Genomic DNA, 17,960 nt, shown 5'->3' on the forward strand with positions numbered 1-17,960 from the left:
GTCGATATTTATAGTTCCTGCTCGTACTGTATTAATCTTGGAAAGTCTCCTCCAAGCACTGAGATACATACCCCACTAGTCCTTCTCTCCTACAAGAGTTTTCCTTAACAGGGTAACTGCCATGCCAAAATTTCTGCCAAGGTTAGAAAGCAGAATGCAGGTTTTGAAATGCTGCAGCTCCTGTAGCAGCAGCCCACTACTGCATCTGACCAGTGAATTCTACAGACCTATGGCTCAGCTGCCCTTTGTAAAAGCTTCCTTCCTCCATTCATCATTTGGGCTACTTGCTTCTGCAGGCAGCCTCAGATTGAGCACTAATGGACTAATACAAATCTTTAATTCAACGGGAAAGTAATTTTACTTTTGCATAATTCATTTCATGATAAAGGATAATCAGGACTTTCCAGGCTCCTGTTATCTGCACTGCTGAAGGCTCACAATCTACAAATGGCCCTTAAATCAGTCTGGTATCGTAATGCACAGTAATCCCAACAGAAACACCTGGCATCATTTCACTGGAATATAACATATTGTCAAGATCCTCCTGTCTATAGCACAAAACAAATTCTGAGAGCCAAGGCCCCTGTGCACAGTACCTTGGCTCAAAGCTGCTCACCTGCTACAAAGTCACCGAAGCCAATAGTGGTCAGAGTAATAACTACAAAGTAAATGGACTCCAAGGCTGTCCATCCCTCGATGTATTTGAAGATAAATGCAGGAATGGTCACAAAGACAATGCAGCCTACAAGGATGAAGGCGATGGTAGAGATCACCCGGATCTTTGTTTGACTCACTTGTTTATTCTAAAAAAAAGGAAATAACAGGAAAAAAGTGTTTGAGTGAATTTCTGGAACTGTATTCTTTGTGAATGACACATTTATTATGCTGGTGTTCACCTGATATGTCTCTTTCTGCCTTTTTTGAGCTTGTTGGGTGGAATACAACTCTCTCTTCCTGTTGGTAAGAGTACTGCCCAGGTAATAACAGTAAACCCCCATGTCTGGCCCCAGATTATCATGATTCTGATTTTCTATGCACTAGGAAGTGACTAACCTACCACAAACACCACCTGGAAAAACATTCCTGAGCTTCAGAAAGGCACCAATATGCTCCATATCAGGTTCAATGTGTAAGAAAAAGTGCACATTCACACTTCCATACAAGTATGTGTAGACCCACATTGCCTCACTGTCACCAAGCATTCAACAAACAGAATCAAGATTAAAATCAAAATAAACCCCTTTTCCCCCACTAAAAAGCTACAATTTTATGTACAAATAATTGATGCTTTGGGTTTTCTAGACTCAGGATTTCCAGCTTTCATTCACAAATATGAAGGTTAAATCTCCTTTTCAAAAATAGAAAGCTGTATTATTGGTTAACTTCAGAAAAAAAAGGATTTATGTCAAATACCAAACAGCCTGGGATAAAATTACCAAACCAATGTAAATCCACACTGGAAAGCTCTTGAACAAAGAGTATATGTTACTAGCTTCTATAAATGGAATTCAAATATAGTCAGTGTAATTGTAATATTTTACACTCCTAAATCATATAAACTCTCAATTTATTTACTATATACTTAGATTTTGTTTCTATTAATATTGATGCAAGCCTGGATTAACACAATTGACTCTGGCAGATTTATTTCAGATTTTCTCTGCCGTGAATAAACTCAGCATCCAATAAAGTTCCATAAGAAGCCTGTAAATTACTAGAAAACTTGCTGTGGATTAATTAGAGTGGCAATGTATTTGTCCTGGAAAAGCAATGTGGAGGTCCCTGTAAGTCATATTTCCAAATCAGTTTTCCAAAGCAAGCATCTCCCTTAACCCAGAAATGAGATCTCATTTCAGATTAAGGCATTGCCTAGACAGGAAATAAGATCTCAGAAGTTATCTTTGTAATATACAGAAGGGATATTGCCTGAACTGGTTAATATCTAACCAGCTTGTGGGCAATACTGAGCTTCCCCTACAACAGGAGCATTTCTTTTAGAGGTGCAGTGTCTGACACTTGTTAAATTCATCTCTGATCTGGGATGCATTCATAACCAGGTAGCATAAATATGTCATGTTTCATAGATACTTTTAGTTCTGTTTAACATGATCCCTACACTTAATATTTTATTTGTTTGTGTGTGTGTGTGCGCACCATTTTCTGTATCCAGATGAATAAAAATAGTTCAATAAGATTAGTAATATAATGTCAAATATAAGACATAGAAGAAACTGCCCAGTACCAATGGGAAAAGCAACACAAAAATATAAAATCTGAATTAATTCCTTATTGCCTCTTATTCCAAAGAGCCATTTTGAGTATTTTGCTAAAATGCCAAAGGACAATCTATCTTCTTTAAGAGGTATGGACATACACTCATAATGGCAGGATTTCAGAATTATTGAATGAGTAATGAAAGGAAAAGAACAGATCACATGGATGTTACAGTGTCCTGCATTGGCACCCTTGCCTTTTGTCATGGAGGATCAGGATTTAACCAAATTAATGTTTATTTTCTAGTTTGACGACTTGTTTACTTCTACCAAATGCTTCGGTTTCCCGACATGTAAAAATGAAATGTCAGAAACTTTGCCTTGTGGAAGTCAGGAGACAAGTGCCTCTTGGGAATTCTTTAACAAAAAAGCAATTTGGAGCTGCCCAACATCAAAGTTATACATAGTAATTCTTCCTCCAGTCCCCACATAGCAAAAATTAACATGCACTTCAGTATGTGTCAGAATTGTTTCACGAGAGAGAAAGGAATGAAAAGAATGGCCTTCAAATCAGTGACAAATATTCAGGACAACCCCTTGTTAATGAGCGATAAACTCAGCCAAATGTTGTTGGCTTTTTAAAGTAGAAATGGTGACAATGTTAATGAAAGGATCTGTAAAAAGCCTGACTCATGGTTATTGTGCACCTCTGTCACCCACACAAAAGCAGAGCAGCTGAGAGTACAAATGAAGGCAGAAAGCAATGGTGAATCAGGCACAGCATTTTTAGAGCTGCTGAAAAGGGCACAAAAGCAGGACTCAGAATAAGAATTACCTAATGAACAATGACACATTAAATGCAGGATGGACGTGGAAAAGGGGGTCTTTCTACAGTTAGGCATGCATTCAGAGAAAATTCACAGTAGAGTCTAACTGCTACAGATGAAAAAATGCTAAGGCATAATTGTAACTTACTAATGGAATATATACATTGTAATAATGACATATTACAAAAATGCAATCCACTGTAGTGTTGTACCAAGTAATTATTTAAATAAATTAATAAATAATCATTCTATATAACATCAAAGGTTGAGAAGTCTGAATAAGTTCATACAAATTTCTCTTTTAAACAGTATTTTCAGCTTGGAGCTAAACATTGTCACGTAGCTGAGCAACTTCTGCCAGGCTAAAATCTGAACCCATTTTGTGACATGAATACAGAATTTTCTATAGGTGTCAAAAAGAAATAATAACAAACCCCTTCCTTCAGGAAAGGCAGCTAATCTTATAGCTGTTTAAGAAAAATTAAAACACCCTTAAAAGAGATGTTTTCCACTCTTTTTCTTTTTAAGTTTGTTTACCCACAAATTCTTTCCATGGTGATGAAGCAGATAATTTGTAAGTCATTCTTCAAATATAAATAAATTAGTGCCTGCTAATGAGACAAATTTAAATACACCTAGAACTACTCTGGAAAATATCTAAGAAGTTATCTAAGAATCTAAGAACAGAGAGTTTTCTGTGCACCCATCAGGGTAATTTCCATTTTCCACTGACAGTGCTGATTTTATTCTTCAGGTGGCCAAGTGCTAAACCGGCAACATTACTGATGTCAAACAACCTACTGTCAATCTGCTCTAGTGCCAAGAGGGGTAAGGACACACAGAGCAATGAAAACACTCTTATCAGTAGAATTAAGTTCTTATCCATCTTTTCCATCAGTAACTGCAGCTTTGTTTTTTCCTCATTTTCTATTATATATACAGGCGTTTTAGTAGTTTTGTTCTTACCTAATAATTTAAGGAGTTAAAATAAACCTTGAGTTTTTTACTTTCTTTTTTCTCTCTGCCCTAATAGATCAAAGCTAGTGTAGTGGATTATTTTATGTCTCCTGCTTTCTTCTGGTGAATTAACCGAGGTACAATTTTTCTGACCTGATGGTTGACAATAAAATCACCAAATGGTGTTTTTAAGTTAGCAAACTGAGACCACAGGGTTGATACATATTCCTATGAAAAAGGAGCAGGAAGCATTAAGTAAGGGAATCAAAAAAAGCTACAGTAATTTATCAGACTAGACGAAATGCTAAATATATGGAACATATATATTTCCATGAACAGCATATTTCATATAAGCTTATTCCAAGATTCCATAGTGTCACCTCTCATTTCATAGAAAGCTCCCCCAGTATGCAGTATTACTAAACCAAAAATAGCCCTGGAATATTTCCCCCTTCACAGTGAGCTCAGATGGTATTTCCATCTTCCAAACTTTCCATTTTCTGAATTCCTGACAAATCTCCCCAAGGCTCCGGGCAAGCTGGCTACCTTTTTCGCTAATGGATTTTCAAAAATGAAAAGGGCTTTTATTTTAACTTTTATAACCCTTAAAGTATATCCCATACATTAATATAGTCCTCAATAATGATTGTGAAAAAACTCTTAGTCAAGAAAAAAAATTTTTACATAGTAATCAAATTTCCCTTCTCCCAGGTGGTTGATCACTGTGGTATCAAAGCCACAACAAAACTGGTTTTTTGTGTAAAAATCTCCATAGACTGAAGAAAAAAGTCTCCTCTCCCAAGTACATTAATAAAAGACTTTTTAATGGTAAACTAATGATTAGTTTTCTGCACATTGTCAGTATAAAAAAGAAAAAGACGTTTATGGGAGAAAGAGAAGTGTTCTAAAAGTTTTATTCTGAATTTTTTTTCTTATAGTTTCTAGTAATAAAGTCTTTCTTTATACCCTTTAAAGTTTAAACATATTTTACCTTTCTCCTAATCCTATCTCACAACAAAAAAAGAAATAAATAATTCTAGCAAATACACTAGCAATTTGGCCAATGCTAAAACCCACAACATAAATTAATGCATTGGCCAGAAAATCTCAAATTAACAAAATTAACAAGCCAAAACCACTACAATGACCAATGGTACTTTTTTAAAGATAATGTAATATATATGCATGGGAAATGCTGTCCTCATCTCTCCAAAAGGCTCTATATTTTGGAGCAGAGTAAACACATTTCAAACTAAAAACATTTCTTCAATATTTCTTTTGTTCCCTTTCCTACTCTTAACTTTGTGCCCTTCCCCATGCTGCCAACTATTCTCAGAACAGATTGTCTCTGCCCATGCACTAATTAAACAACTTGTCTTCTAAATCACTTTCTCTAGACCAAAATATTTTAACACTAGGAATGACAATCTTTGTACTAAAGCCAGAATATCACATATATTAGCTCACAAACATTTGATATGTCCTCAGTCAAAATACATTTTCAAAGCTAGTGTAGATGGTGCAGGCAGCCATAGGTTCACACTGCTTGTCTTACAGATGAGCCAAATGCAAGCCAGTCCTGGTCCAGAGCCTGGCACACACCCCAGTGAGGCATGATGCCCTTCTCAACAGGCCCTTTGGAAAGACTGGCACAGTGCTGACTCACAGAGCTCACAGGTCATCTGTGAGTTGGTCACATCAACCTCTTGGCTGCCTGCAACAGTCACTGTGGATTTCATCATACCTTGTCCTAGCTCCTTCATGTTCAAATGAGAGTGAAGCTAAATGTATGTTAAACATCACTTACTTGGACAAAACACCTAAGAGCAAAATAACAGTATTTTGCTCTTCTCTGTTCTCTGACACTACTGGTTCCTGTCAGCAATAACAGACCCATTTCAGGGCACTGCTGAGCCTCTGAGATGATGTGGCACCTGTGGGAAAGTGTGTTCAAAAAAGGGCCGGAGTGCTGGACAGGCAGAATACAAGGAATAGAGGAGAGAACAAGGGAATAACAAGGTCAGGGGAGGGGGAGCTTCTCCATGGCAATGCAGGTACTGCAGAGTGTGCAGTTTATTGAGGACTTAGCAAAAGAACAGAGGAAAAGAGTTAAGAACAGCAGGGAAACCACTTTGTTCTGACCCAAATCCCTGTGCCATTTGGTGCTGCACCAGAGGGATTGAATGTGACCCATAATAACAATATGGGTGGAGAGGTGTCTGGAGTGAAGTGAGCCTAGAACTGATGCTGAGCTTGAAAAAGAGGGAAGAAAGGCATTTTGAATGTTTGTGGGGATTTTTCTTCCCAACACTCAACTCAGTAATTAATTTTTTATGCTAATTGTCAATAAATTAATTTAAATTCCACAAGTCAAGTTTCTTTTGCCTGTGAAAGTACATAATAAGTGACTTTGCTGTCTTTATTTTGACCCATGTGGTTTTTTAGAGAGCATTCTATTGTTCTTCCCATGTTCTCCCCATCATTGTAGGCGAGTGAGCAATGGCTGTGTGGGTGCTTGCTGCCAGCCAGGACCTACTCACCACATCAGTGAAGAAGACAACACTCCTTGAAAACAAGGAGCAGAATTATAATATATATTAAAACACATATGACATTTCAGACACCTCCATGGATTATAAAAGGGTGTTGAACTATTCTACTAGACATAGGCTTTCCCTACATTCTAACCTGTTAGTGCCTCAGTGTTATTTTTGTTATTGTGTTTTACAAAGAATGCTGGTATGGCTGCACAAGAAGGTGCACAATCCATCTTCTATCTTTTAACTCTAGTCAGTACCAGAGGGGAGACAGATATTAAAAGCTGTAAGCATTCACATTTATTACTAAATTTGGGAGAGATAACCCTGAACTCATACAAGACACATATCAGAGTAAAGAAGGATTTCTTTTTTTTTTTTTTTTTTTACATCATTTTTTCCCCATAAAAACACATTTCTGTGGGGTGTTTTTCTAGACACAGATAGAATATGCAACAAGCTTCTCAAAGACCAGCAGCTTTTTCTACTGTCATTTTTGTAAATCTCTGTGCATGGTTATTGCTGCCGTCATAAAGTGAGTACTGTGTCATAAAAATACAGAAACACTGGTTCAGGCATTTTCTAAGCTTGATATACCCCTTTCCAATCTTCTTCCTCTCACTAAAAAGCATAAAACAGCCTTTCTGATACAGACCCACTTATTTCTGCATGCTGCTTATTACAGAAGTAAAAATTATGATCCCAAACCTCTGTTATGATCCCAAACTTATTCAGGCCAAGGGAAAAAAAGAAGCAGAAAACCTAACTGAATAAGAGGAATCCATATATACATATGCTTTCCTCAAACACAGACAAAGAACAACAGAGGTTGATGGCATAGACTTAAGCAATTTTGCAGAGGCTGAATTTTTAATATGTTGCTCCTCCCTTCCCTACTTCAACTTAATCTGAGTTGCACCTATATTCCCCTACCCAGAGACTGCAAGAATGGGTTAATAATGATTGTTCCACATAGCTTCCCTGTACCTGAATGGATCTTGCCATTCATGGTATAACATACTCACCATCAAAGACCAGAGGATAAGAACAAATCAAGAAAAATGTCTGCTACACTTCAGTTGCTTTCCTTGAAGTGGAATAGCTGTAAGCATCACTAACTAAATTAAATTCCCAGTTAGAGGGCCTAAAATGTCAAAATCTGGGATCCACAAATGTTCTAATTGATTTTTTAATAGTAGTTTACTGCCTTAGGTCTGTGCAGAAAAAGATACTTCTCTGCAGCTCAAATATAATGGAGGGGGTAAGTGATCCAAAGAATAAACCCAACATATTCAAGACAGTGGTTTAACCTGAAACAGAATTCAGAGACAAATTTGGCTCTGGTTGATGAGGAGTCAACATCTGTAATGAAGTCACAACCCTCACCATCAAGCCTGCAAGAACCCCTATTTTAACTCTGCTCAGGGAAATGTGATTCTTAGAAGAAGCTTTAAGGTGTCACAGGCAAAAGAACAGATCATGAGTTGAGACTGTTTACATGCTTTTTTTTGGGTTTCTAAAACACCTTTCAGATCACTGTTTTTTATATTTCTTTGTCATTTTGTTTTGGTGGAAATGACTCAGCAAATTTTTAGGTTGAGGTCTGAACCCTAAACTTTCAGGTCCTAAACCTTGTATAATTTTGGAATAATACTGGGAATGTGCAGCAGTAGGTTGAATTTCACACCCTGTCCTGACAGCTCTGTCCAGAGACAGGATGCCAGCAGATGGCAGATGGATCACTGCATCAGACTTTGTGGAAGTTGTTAAGTGAGTGTAATATTGTTTTTAATTTTACCCTTTTTCCTTGAGAAAATCACAGTGAATAACACTATATTAAAAAAAAAAAAAAAAAAAAAAAAAAAAGGAGTATTAATTTCCTCAGTGGATTTTTATCAGCTGATGTAATAACACCCTGAAGCTGGTTAGTAATGCAATGTAATTAAAGAAAATAAAAGAGATTCTCTTGAACACAGCAAATCTATGAATTGAGGGGAGACTATGAAAAAAGACTGTATTTTTAAGTGTTCCTCCTCTATACAGTTACTGTTTTATACTGAGTTTCTTTCCTAGATTCTGTTTTCCATTCATTTTCAGGGAAGGAATTTGTACAAACAATTCCTGTCGCTTTTGCAGTAAGAGAAGAAAGAAGCCAAAAATCTCAAAATAGAAGTTGATTCTTAAAGTGAAAGAGTTGATCAGATATATTCAGAAAGACAAACAATAAAATTTAGGAAAGGTAGAGCTTTGACAAGTTCCAAAAAGAAAGATTTCCACCAGCTCAACAGGACTACCCTTACTGCTACACCAGCCCCATCCCTATCTGTCAACTACTTTTCTTAGGACAATTCCAAGGTTAAGTGATGTGTACTGCTATCCTTCAGAAAAATATTAAGTGCAGATCACTTTCATAGCATGTCTCTGAAAACTAGAGCAAAACATGTTCTCTAAGTTGCAAACCTGAAAGGCAAGTAGCAGATGTGTCTGTTCTGACAAGTCCCTGCTCCAGTGAAGCACAAGTTGCTTACAGAGGCATTGCCTTTCTGCACAAAGCAGTCTATTTCCAGTGGTGCAGCCTTGCCACCACTCATGTCTCTGGCTGCTTGCTCACATCTCAGTATTGCAATTCACAGTCTACCAGCCGTGTTGCCAGCTCTGTCCTCTGTGTCCTGCTGGAAACCAGAGGAATGAAAGCAGCAACCAAGCCCAGGAACTGCTCACAGTGGCTTCACCTCAGAAGCCAGAAAATCCTGGAGTGCTCTCAGAAACACACTGTGCCCAGGCTGAATTCCTGCATCTGTAGGAAACTGCAAGGTAAGGGAAGATCATTCAGGTTATGCTAAACCCATCTACTTATGGTGAGAATCTAAGCACTCATTCAAGGTTTGAAAAAAAAGACTATCCAAATTAGCCTATATTTAACTCATGATAATGTGTTAGCCTATATTTAACTCATGATAGCTGTGTTCTGTAACAGTGTACTCTGCCTATGGAGTGCTTTCTATGTTTAGATGCTTGCAGACACTGTGTGTACACAGCAAGCCCAAAGAATGAGGCTTTCTTCTACTGTTTATTATAGAAACATTCACAGGTTGTTCATAAGATCCTTCATGTATGTAAAATAAAAATACTACTTTTATATTATTATGTCAACTTGAAATGCATATTTCATTTCTGTTGTGTCTGGAAAGTTTCAGTGGGTGAAAATCTATTTATAAGAATTATCAACTTCTAAATTAAATTTTGAGTGTATATGTGCTTTTCCAAGGTGGTCTGGGAGGGCTGATTTATCACTGGACCTGGAAATTGGATGCTTGTGACCAGTGTTTAAGGGAATGTGGTGGCCTTGTACATATTCATTTTCTAGGGAATCACATTGCATGCATGTAAAAACAGATTGGGACCCAGGTTCTGCCTTAGATTATTGAAGATGGAACACACAGGAACAACCAAGAGCTGAGAAGACAGGGCTTTTGTGGGGGAAGCTTTTTACATCTCTGACCTGGTTGATGCTTATTTACTTGTAGCAAATATAATCACTCCAGTAGGACAGATGGCATAAACTATTCAATGCATGCTGTTTGGGATAGCATCATCCTGCCAGTGTCTCCATTTCCTAAAATGGTACATGAAAAGGTCTATTTTTTTTACAAAGGATTATTTTGCAATTAAATACCTCCAGCCCTACCTACTCATAAATGACTAGTTGTTTTCCTGGCTAGTTACACACTGAAATAATGGTAACATTTTGGATTAGAAGATGAGTGGTGGCATGTGCCCAGCTCCTCTGTTGAAATATTCTGTCAATACTGTTGGAGTAGTGTGTACTTGATAAGAGCAGATCACTTTTGCACTTTATGTAGTTCAAATTGTTCTGGAAATTTCCACAGAATGTGTGGGCTGATTACTGCAGCAGCTAAATCTGGGATTCCTAGGCTCTAATTTGTAGTGTTAATTAAGGTAAGGTTGGTGGGGCTCTGCACAGGTCACGTCAGAGGCAGCAGAAATGCATGAGCACAGGTCCTCTGGGAGGAATCCTTCTTTCATCTTTCCAGATATGCCAAGGCATGCCAGAGGCAAACTGTCCCTAGAGTGGCATGGGCTCCATGCTCACAGATAACATTGTTGGAGGGAGCAAGAGACCTGTTAGGGAAATGCTTTGGGTGAAAGGACTGCAGTGACAACAGAGAATTCTTCCTCTCCTTCCCACCTGCCAGTGTGTGCATACTGCATCTTACCTAGCTTCAAAAATTATCCTAGCCACAGTGCAAGGTCAAGCTGCCTCCAAGTCCCTTCAACCAGTACAGGCAATGACAAAGCTGCAAGGATTTCCAGAACTCTGGGCTGCCCTGACACCAGCTGTGCAACATTCATAAGAGTGAACAGCATAAACAGAGGCACCAGGATACATACAGAAGCAGACTGCTGGGGCATATGAACATGGAAATTTGATGCATTATATACATGTTAAGTTTTTTTCCCCATTATTTTCACAAGAAGCTAGGCTGTCCTAAATTGTCTGTGAGGACAAATACTATAGGTAGCTAGTTTGTACTCTCTCTAGAGCATTGATGCACTCAGTAGCTTCCAGAAGATTTGTCAGGAACACCACCCAACATTTTATTATGTTTTTCAGTGTCTTTGAGCTCATGTTTGTTCCTTTCAGTTTCTTGGTAACTACTCTCCTAATCTTTATGTCCTCTCTTTAAAGATACTAACAGGTTGTTTTACACCCACAAACATACTGAATTTCAGTTCAATAAGGAGAAGGTTACAAAATAAAAATCAAGAGTTACACACTGAATTTAAATTTGCTCACTGGTCAGGAATAAATCAAGAACTCTTACTTCATCTAGTTAGGTCCAAACATTTATGAAATCTAACAGTGTAAATATAATGTGACAATAAATTACATAATTGCTAAAATTATAATGATTATTATATTCTGCATATGCCCAATTTCATGTAAATAATCCCTTAAAGTGACATCAGAGGTATTAAGACTAGTTACTAAGATGCATGTAAATTCTAAACTCTATCAGAAATATTTCAAATTACTGAAGATCATTACCAAGAGTAACAAAGGAAATTATGTATAACCCTTTTCACCAAATCACAAAATAACAGATGTAATTTAATGTAATGGATTTATGACAATCAAAATAAAAAGAATAAGCACACATCTTGGCTAAACAGGAAGACCACAATTGCTAAATTCCTTTGTAAGCTGACAAAATACTAAGGAGGAAAACAAGTTCTTTGGATGGCTATAAGCAACAAGCAACTGCATTAACTCAAGTAAATGAAGGAATACTTTGAATACCAAAAGAATTCACATCATGTGCCAAAGGGCTATATTCTGTATGAAACATTAGTATTAGCATTAATGTGTGAATTTTAGAATACTTCAAGTAGAGTATGTATTATGCTTTAGCAGGGAAGCTGGACTAGAAGATTTCAAGATGTCCCTTCCAGCCCCAGTAATTCTGTAATTCTCTGATGATTTTAATCATAAACTATCATCCCAACAGTTTAATGGTCTTGTCCATGTCACTCAGAAATACAATACTCAGCTGACAATTAATCAAAGATTTTCTTACTTTCAATCCATATAATGACTTAAAGATTGTTGTTTTTCTTGGGCAGAAGCAGGCTGGAATGTTCAGATTCCCTTGAAGTTAAGTAGGTGTAATAAAAAGGTAGACAAAAAATAAACTAGGGATCTTACGTGCATTTTTGCCAAACTCAACTGAGACTCTTCTCAATAACATTATTTTCATTAAATGAAAATATAAGCCTTTTGAAGTGCTCTCCAGACAGGCATGCACATGCTTATTCACCCATAATCACTAGTCACCTTTTACTACCTTTATTCTGATATACTATTTATGTCTGGTCTGGGACCTAGAAGAAGTCATTTAATCCAAATGGAAAGTGCTCATTCTTCAGTCTAATACTTAATTACTTCCTTTCAAAAACAGTTACAACTAATTTGCTCTCACCTGTGGGAATGTTTTTGAAATAGATTCTATTAATGTAACCAGCTTGGGAAGCTTCTCATCCACTCCACCCCTGGAAGGACTTACCTTTGGTAATGCCACTTCCAAGGAAAGTATCACACAGGTCACCTCTAGAAGTTCTGCCTCAAAGACAGAATCCCTGAAGTGAACCATTAGCAAGTTAGCAAAACAGCATTTGCCAGGTCTGTGGCACTGCTTGCGAAAGAACTGCTCACAGCAATTCAGACTCAAAAACAGAGGGTACTGGCAACATAAAGGGAAATTACATAAGAAAGTCTACACAAAAATTTAGGGCAGGATGTCTTCATGGTAGGCAGGGCAGAGAACAATGGTGATTTGAGCCAGTGACACAGCAGTTTTTGTAGTAGAGCTGTAGATCTACTCCAACACATCTGTCACTGTGCAGTGAAGGCATATCACTCAACCAGCTCTCTTCACAGGCTCACATTCCCAACAGCAACCCTGCATTCCAAGTCTTTCAGGCTGTATCTGTAAACACAGTCAGACCTACTCCACAGCTCTGTTCCTTCAGGTATCCATTGCCTTCTCTCCATTTTCAGTGAATAGATGTACATATCTAAAGTAACTTTCTGGTGTTTCCTCAATAAGGAAATTCAAACCCCTGCATCACCATCTAGAGAAGCCTGTTTCTCTCCACTGACTACAGAGATCCTTACAGGCATTAACTATCATCTCAACTGAACATGTAAATGTTTCATGGTGTCCAATATGTAAAAAATGCCACAGGTAATATCAACAAAATTAAGAGCAGGCTATACAACACAAGCAAAAATCTATCAGTGAACTTACTCTGAAAACCTTTTCCACCCTTGCAATACTCTTCCCAAAGATGGTTCCAAGTTGGTCTCCAATCCCAGCCAGCAAGAAGCCAAACAGTGGAATTCCAAATAGGGCATACAATATGCAGAAAACCTTGCCACCAACAGTGCTTGGGGCCATCTTCCCATACCCTGAGGAGAAAAACAATTCTCAGACTCTCAGAACTTATACATGGATTTTTAGAAAACAAACGAATAGGTTTTTAAAAACTGCTTTTCCTGCAGACATACCTTTGTTCCACCTATAATTCCTATTAACAGACTTTCAATGACATGATGCCATTTCCTGGGCAAGCCACCCTCAGATATTTCATTTTTCTTGAAGCGTCAGTATCTCATATTTTCTGTATATTCAGTCTATCTAAAATTGCTTAATTATATATTATATTGTATTGCTTAATAGCTTAATTATGTAGCTGATGTCATGGCACAAAAATCCCGCCATGCTGGCTGCTGTCTGCATGCTGTTACTCCTCTAGGCCTGTGCCAATGGTTTCCTGACAGGAGTGTGATTCATCTGACAAGGCTCATTTTCAGTGGTCAGCCCATACTTTCCTCAGCCCCTTATCACACTGACTAGTTACACTGCAGCCTCCAAACTGTACCCACATTATGCAAACCTACCCTTGAACTCATTTTTCAGTAAAGCATTATGATTTCAGTGGACATGGTATTTCTGTTAAAATGTAAAAAATAACCAAGAATTGTGACAGTAATATTTGCACTTCTTTATTTAAGATCAGCTTTTTAATTTAAATGTCATTTTGATTTTAACTATTCATAATTACTTAAATATTAAAAATTGATCACATAATCACAAATCACTGATGCAATAATGATACCTTGAGAGGTCATCTAGAACAGAGGCTAGACAAAGTTAAAGGACTAAAGTAGGTATTTATTAAAAAGGCTTTCAAAGGATACACCTTGGGTAGTATGAGAGCCTGGCCAAGATGGACAGCAGGTCACACATGTTCACACTTTTGTAAGTTTTGGTCCATTTACATATTGGAGTGAATTGTCCAATTACAGCTTCAGGTAATGAAGTCACATCCTCCCCGTCTGTTTCCTAAACTCACTGTTTATACTTTTGGGGCCTGAAGCTGCAACAGTGTCTTTGGTTATTGGGCTGGAAAAGGATTGTTTTGACTAACTAAAATGTGAAGAGAACTTGCTAATACTTTATAAGAAATTCAGAGTTATATACTAATGCAGTACAGAATTGGGAAAATTTGAAAGCTAAAACTTTAGGAGTCAATAAAGCATCCAGAGAGGAGGAAATCCATGAAAGTGTCAGGCCCTATTCCTGTTGAGTTGGTGACAGAGGCACTGCATATATCTGTCTGTCATGGGATGCTGAAAGAACTATGCTGACACACAAAAATACATGTTTCATAACCTACTCTCCTTTTCACAGCAGCACCCATAATCCCAGATTTCTCCTAAAATTCCAAGAAATTCCATGCTCCATGGGCCACAGGACTGAGGTTGACCAGGTAATCTGCTGAGTTTCTGCCTAAGAGGAGACCTATCAGGCGTTTGATGGATAAACTAAAACCATTTTCATGCCCTGACACAATACACAGACTTTATGCAGCCTATAAAAAATCTCATTTGTGGAGAATTAAAAACAAATATAGGCAAAAATATAAGGTCTTTTCAATAAGTTATTTAAATAGCAGATGTCAATGAATATGCCTACATAAACTATGCCTACATAGCAGCATTTATTTAATGAGTAATTTAAAAGCTTGTCACCTAGTTCTATTGAGTAAACAAATATTTAGGGAGGGTTTTCTTACATATGAATCAGAAATGTTTTCTTTCTTGCCACCCGCTGGTTTTATGCTACCATCAAAAAGACATGGTAATGTAGCTTAATATAGAGGAACACAGATTGTACACTCTATACAATCACTCTTTCCCCCTCACTCTGACAGCAGAGAAAAGGCAGAGCTAAAGGCACAGACTCCACTGATAGAGATGATCAGCACAGCAAGTCTTTTAACTGCCACAGGTTTTTTTTGGTTTTTTTTTGTTATTGTATTACCTGCATAAAAAGCCTACAGAATTTAGTCAGATTCTCACACTTGATTGAAGGGTTATATGATTATCAAGTTATTTGTCTGTACAGTCACCAGTGTGTGCATCACAGCTGTAATGTGGAAAAGCACTTTATACAATATTTAAAGAATAATACTCATAGAAAATGCAAATAAAAATCAACAATTTGCCAATTATTTCCAAATAATATGATCTCTTGATCTGAATATTATGATAGCACTGAAATCAAGCTTAAAATTATATAACTACTGTATAATTTTCAGCAGATTAATTTTATCAACAGTGTTATTGGTATATTTCCTTCAGACCATCTTCTGAAAGCCAAGCTTGTTGAACATTCTTCAAGAGAGGAACTGGCTCAGAGATGAGAGATTAAAAACCTTAGCATATGTAAAACCAACATTCAGAGATCAAATACATTGGACACAATGCATAGGGAGAGATGATAAGGACCTGAATAATGATCTTATTAAAATTAGTGGTTCAAGAAAAGTGAATGGAGCAGTTCAGAATACTTGTCATTTAATACAGAGAAATGTGTCAATAATCAATGAATTCTAGAAAGAAAAAAAAAGTGTGATTTTCTACACAATGTATCATTTGTGGAATTCCTTCCAGTTGTTAGTATGAAAGGAAGTAAGGATTTTAGAAAGGATGTAATTGTTATGAGAATACATTTCCAGTTACAAGGAGTAGGGTATGAGAAGAATTGTTTCTATCAAACTTCAGAGCATAAGCCAAATTGATGTACTTAGGAAGAAAGTTACACTTCTGGGCAAATTCATCTATAATATTAAAATCCAAATCCCTCACAACCATAATACATTTCATTCGGTACAGATTCGTGAACTTTTTAGTGAAAATTGAGGCTATCTGCATCTACATCAAGAAAAGGGTTATAAAGCCAGCATGAGTGTCACTAGTTTTCAGCTCAGCATTGCTATTCTACCCTAATTATGTAAACAGCTTCTGACACTTAGCCAAAGACTCAGTGCCCTTGACATATGCTGGAGTCATGTCTTCTGCTAACAGAGAAATACACTTCAGCTACTTTATTTCTTTGTTGTCTACCTTCCAGAAATTTATTTCATTATCCATGCCTCAGTGTGACCATGTATTTTGAAAAATAAACAATAAACATACCTATAGTCGTGATGACTGTTCCAGCAAAGAAAAAGGCACCTCCAAGGTCCCAATGACTGCTCTTGTTGGAGGAATTTCCGATGGGACTGACTCCTGCGCTATCAGCATCGAGAGCATTCTGCAAAGAAAATACAAAGAATCAGCAACATGAATGCATTACTGTATTCCATGAATGCTGGTATAGGCTCCAGAGGAAAATTTCTAGGACCATGGAAACAGCTCCAATTTAAGTTTCTACTGTGTGTTTAAAGTATAGTAAACCTCTTCTGTACACGTAAGTTGAATATATGACTGAATTGAATATCCATTAAGGTGGAAGAAAGATACAATGCATAAACAAATGACAAAAGATAAAGCAATGAGAAGTAGAGGACCAACACCACAAATTCATGCACAAATATCATTCTTATAGCAACTACTGTCAAAGGAAAAATTCCTCAATGGGAACAGCTCATATTAGAAGCAGCTAGAAAGGTGGACAATGTTTGTGAAATCAGCTGAAGTTAGTCAGCTAAGGATTTAAATTCCCAGACAATCGGTAATTAATTAATTTATATATTATGCTAACAAAAGAAAAAAATATTGCACATATATACCCCATTTGAAATGAACAAATAAGATACCTATGGAAACATCATATAAAAACTTTGTGATCAGCTCAAACTTCCCAGCTGCCACACTACACGTGATCTTCATGCCCACAAATACAGCATGACACAGAGACCCAGAAAGTGCTTGAATGATGTATATCCTGGATAGAAGCTGAGGTAGCTATACTGCTTCCTGGTCACTGTCCTGTGTCCCACATAGTACTAAATCAAACCAGGCAGACATGTCAGCCTCCTGAATGTTTGCTGGGAATTTCTAAAAATGCACCATATTGTATCATGGGGACATAGACATTCACTTCTCATTGCAGCCTCACAGTCCAAAGGAAGACAGATGTGAATACTCAGCCTAGAAAGCACAGAAATAAATCTCACATCAGCATCTGGTATATTCACCTGAATTGCTCTAAGCTGACTATTGAGATACCCTTCAGCATGTATTTTCAAGTTGGTTTTAGATTGCATATAAGCAATTCTTCATCATAGAGAAATTCAGACCTCATTCTAAAAATGAAATTATTGCCTTTCTCCCTTCCAAATGTTCCCAACAGAGTCTAATTTCCATAAAACTACTACAGAGGAACCAAGTTTCTCTTTTTCTGCCTAACATTTTCAGCTCTTTGCTTTTCTCCCATTCTGCTCCAACCTCACTTCATGTTGCTGTTGTCAGCTGCTCCCATTACTGCCAGACCTTCTCCTTCTCTTCGTTATTTGCTCCTCCTCCTAAATATCTGCCACCAATCTTCAGCCTT

At 37.3% G+C, this 17,960-nt stretch overlaps 1 protein-coding gene across 2 annotated transcripts in view; it reads right to left on the bottom strand.

Moving 5' to 3' along the window:
• The window catches only part of KCNK10 (potassium two pore domain channel subfamily K member 10), a 56,469-nt gene that overhangs the window by 6,438 nt on the left and 32,071 nt on the right, over positions 1-17,960 (bottom strand). For both annotated transcript variants that reach the window (XM_079309787.1, XM_079309788.1), the window contains 3 exons: positions 16,601-16,718; positions 13,365-13,525; positions 617-803 (listed from right to left, as the gene is read on the bottom strand). In XM_079309787.1, coding sequence (XP_079165913.1) covers positions 617-803; positions 13,365-13,525; positions 16,601-16,718 — 466 coding nt within the window. The remainder of the gene's footprint in view (positions 1-616; positions 804-13,364; positions 13,526-16,600; positions 16,719-17,960) is intronic.

The sequence above is a fragment of the Erithacus rubecula genome (assembly GCF_903797595.1).
Source record: "Erithacus rubecula genome assembly, chromosome: 6".
In the NCBI taxonomy this organism is placed as follows: domain Eukaryota; kingdom Metazoa; phylum Chordata; class Aves; order Passeriformes; family Muscicapidae; genus Erithacus; species Erithacus rubecula.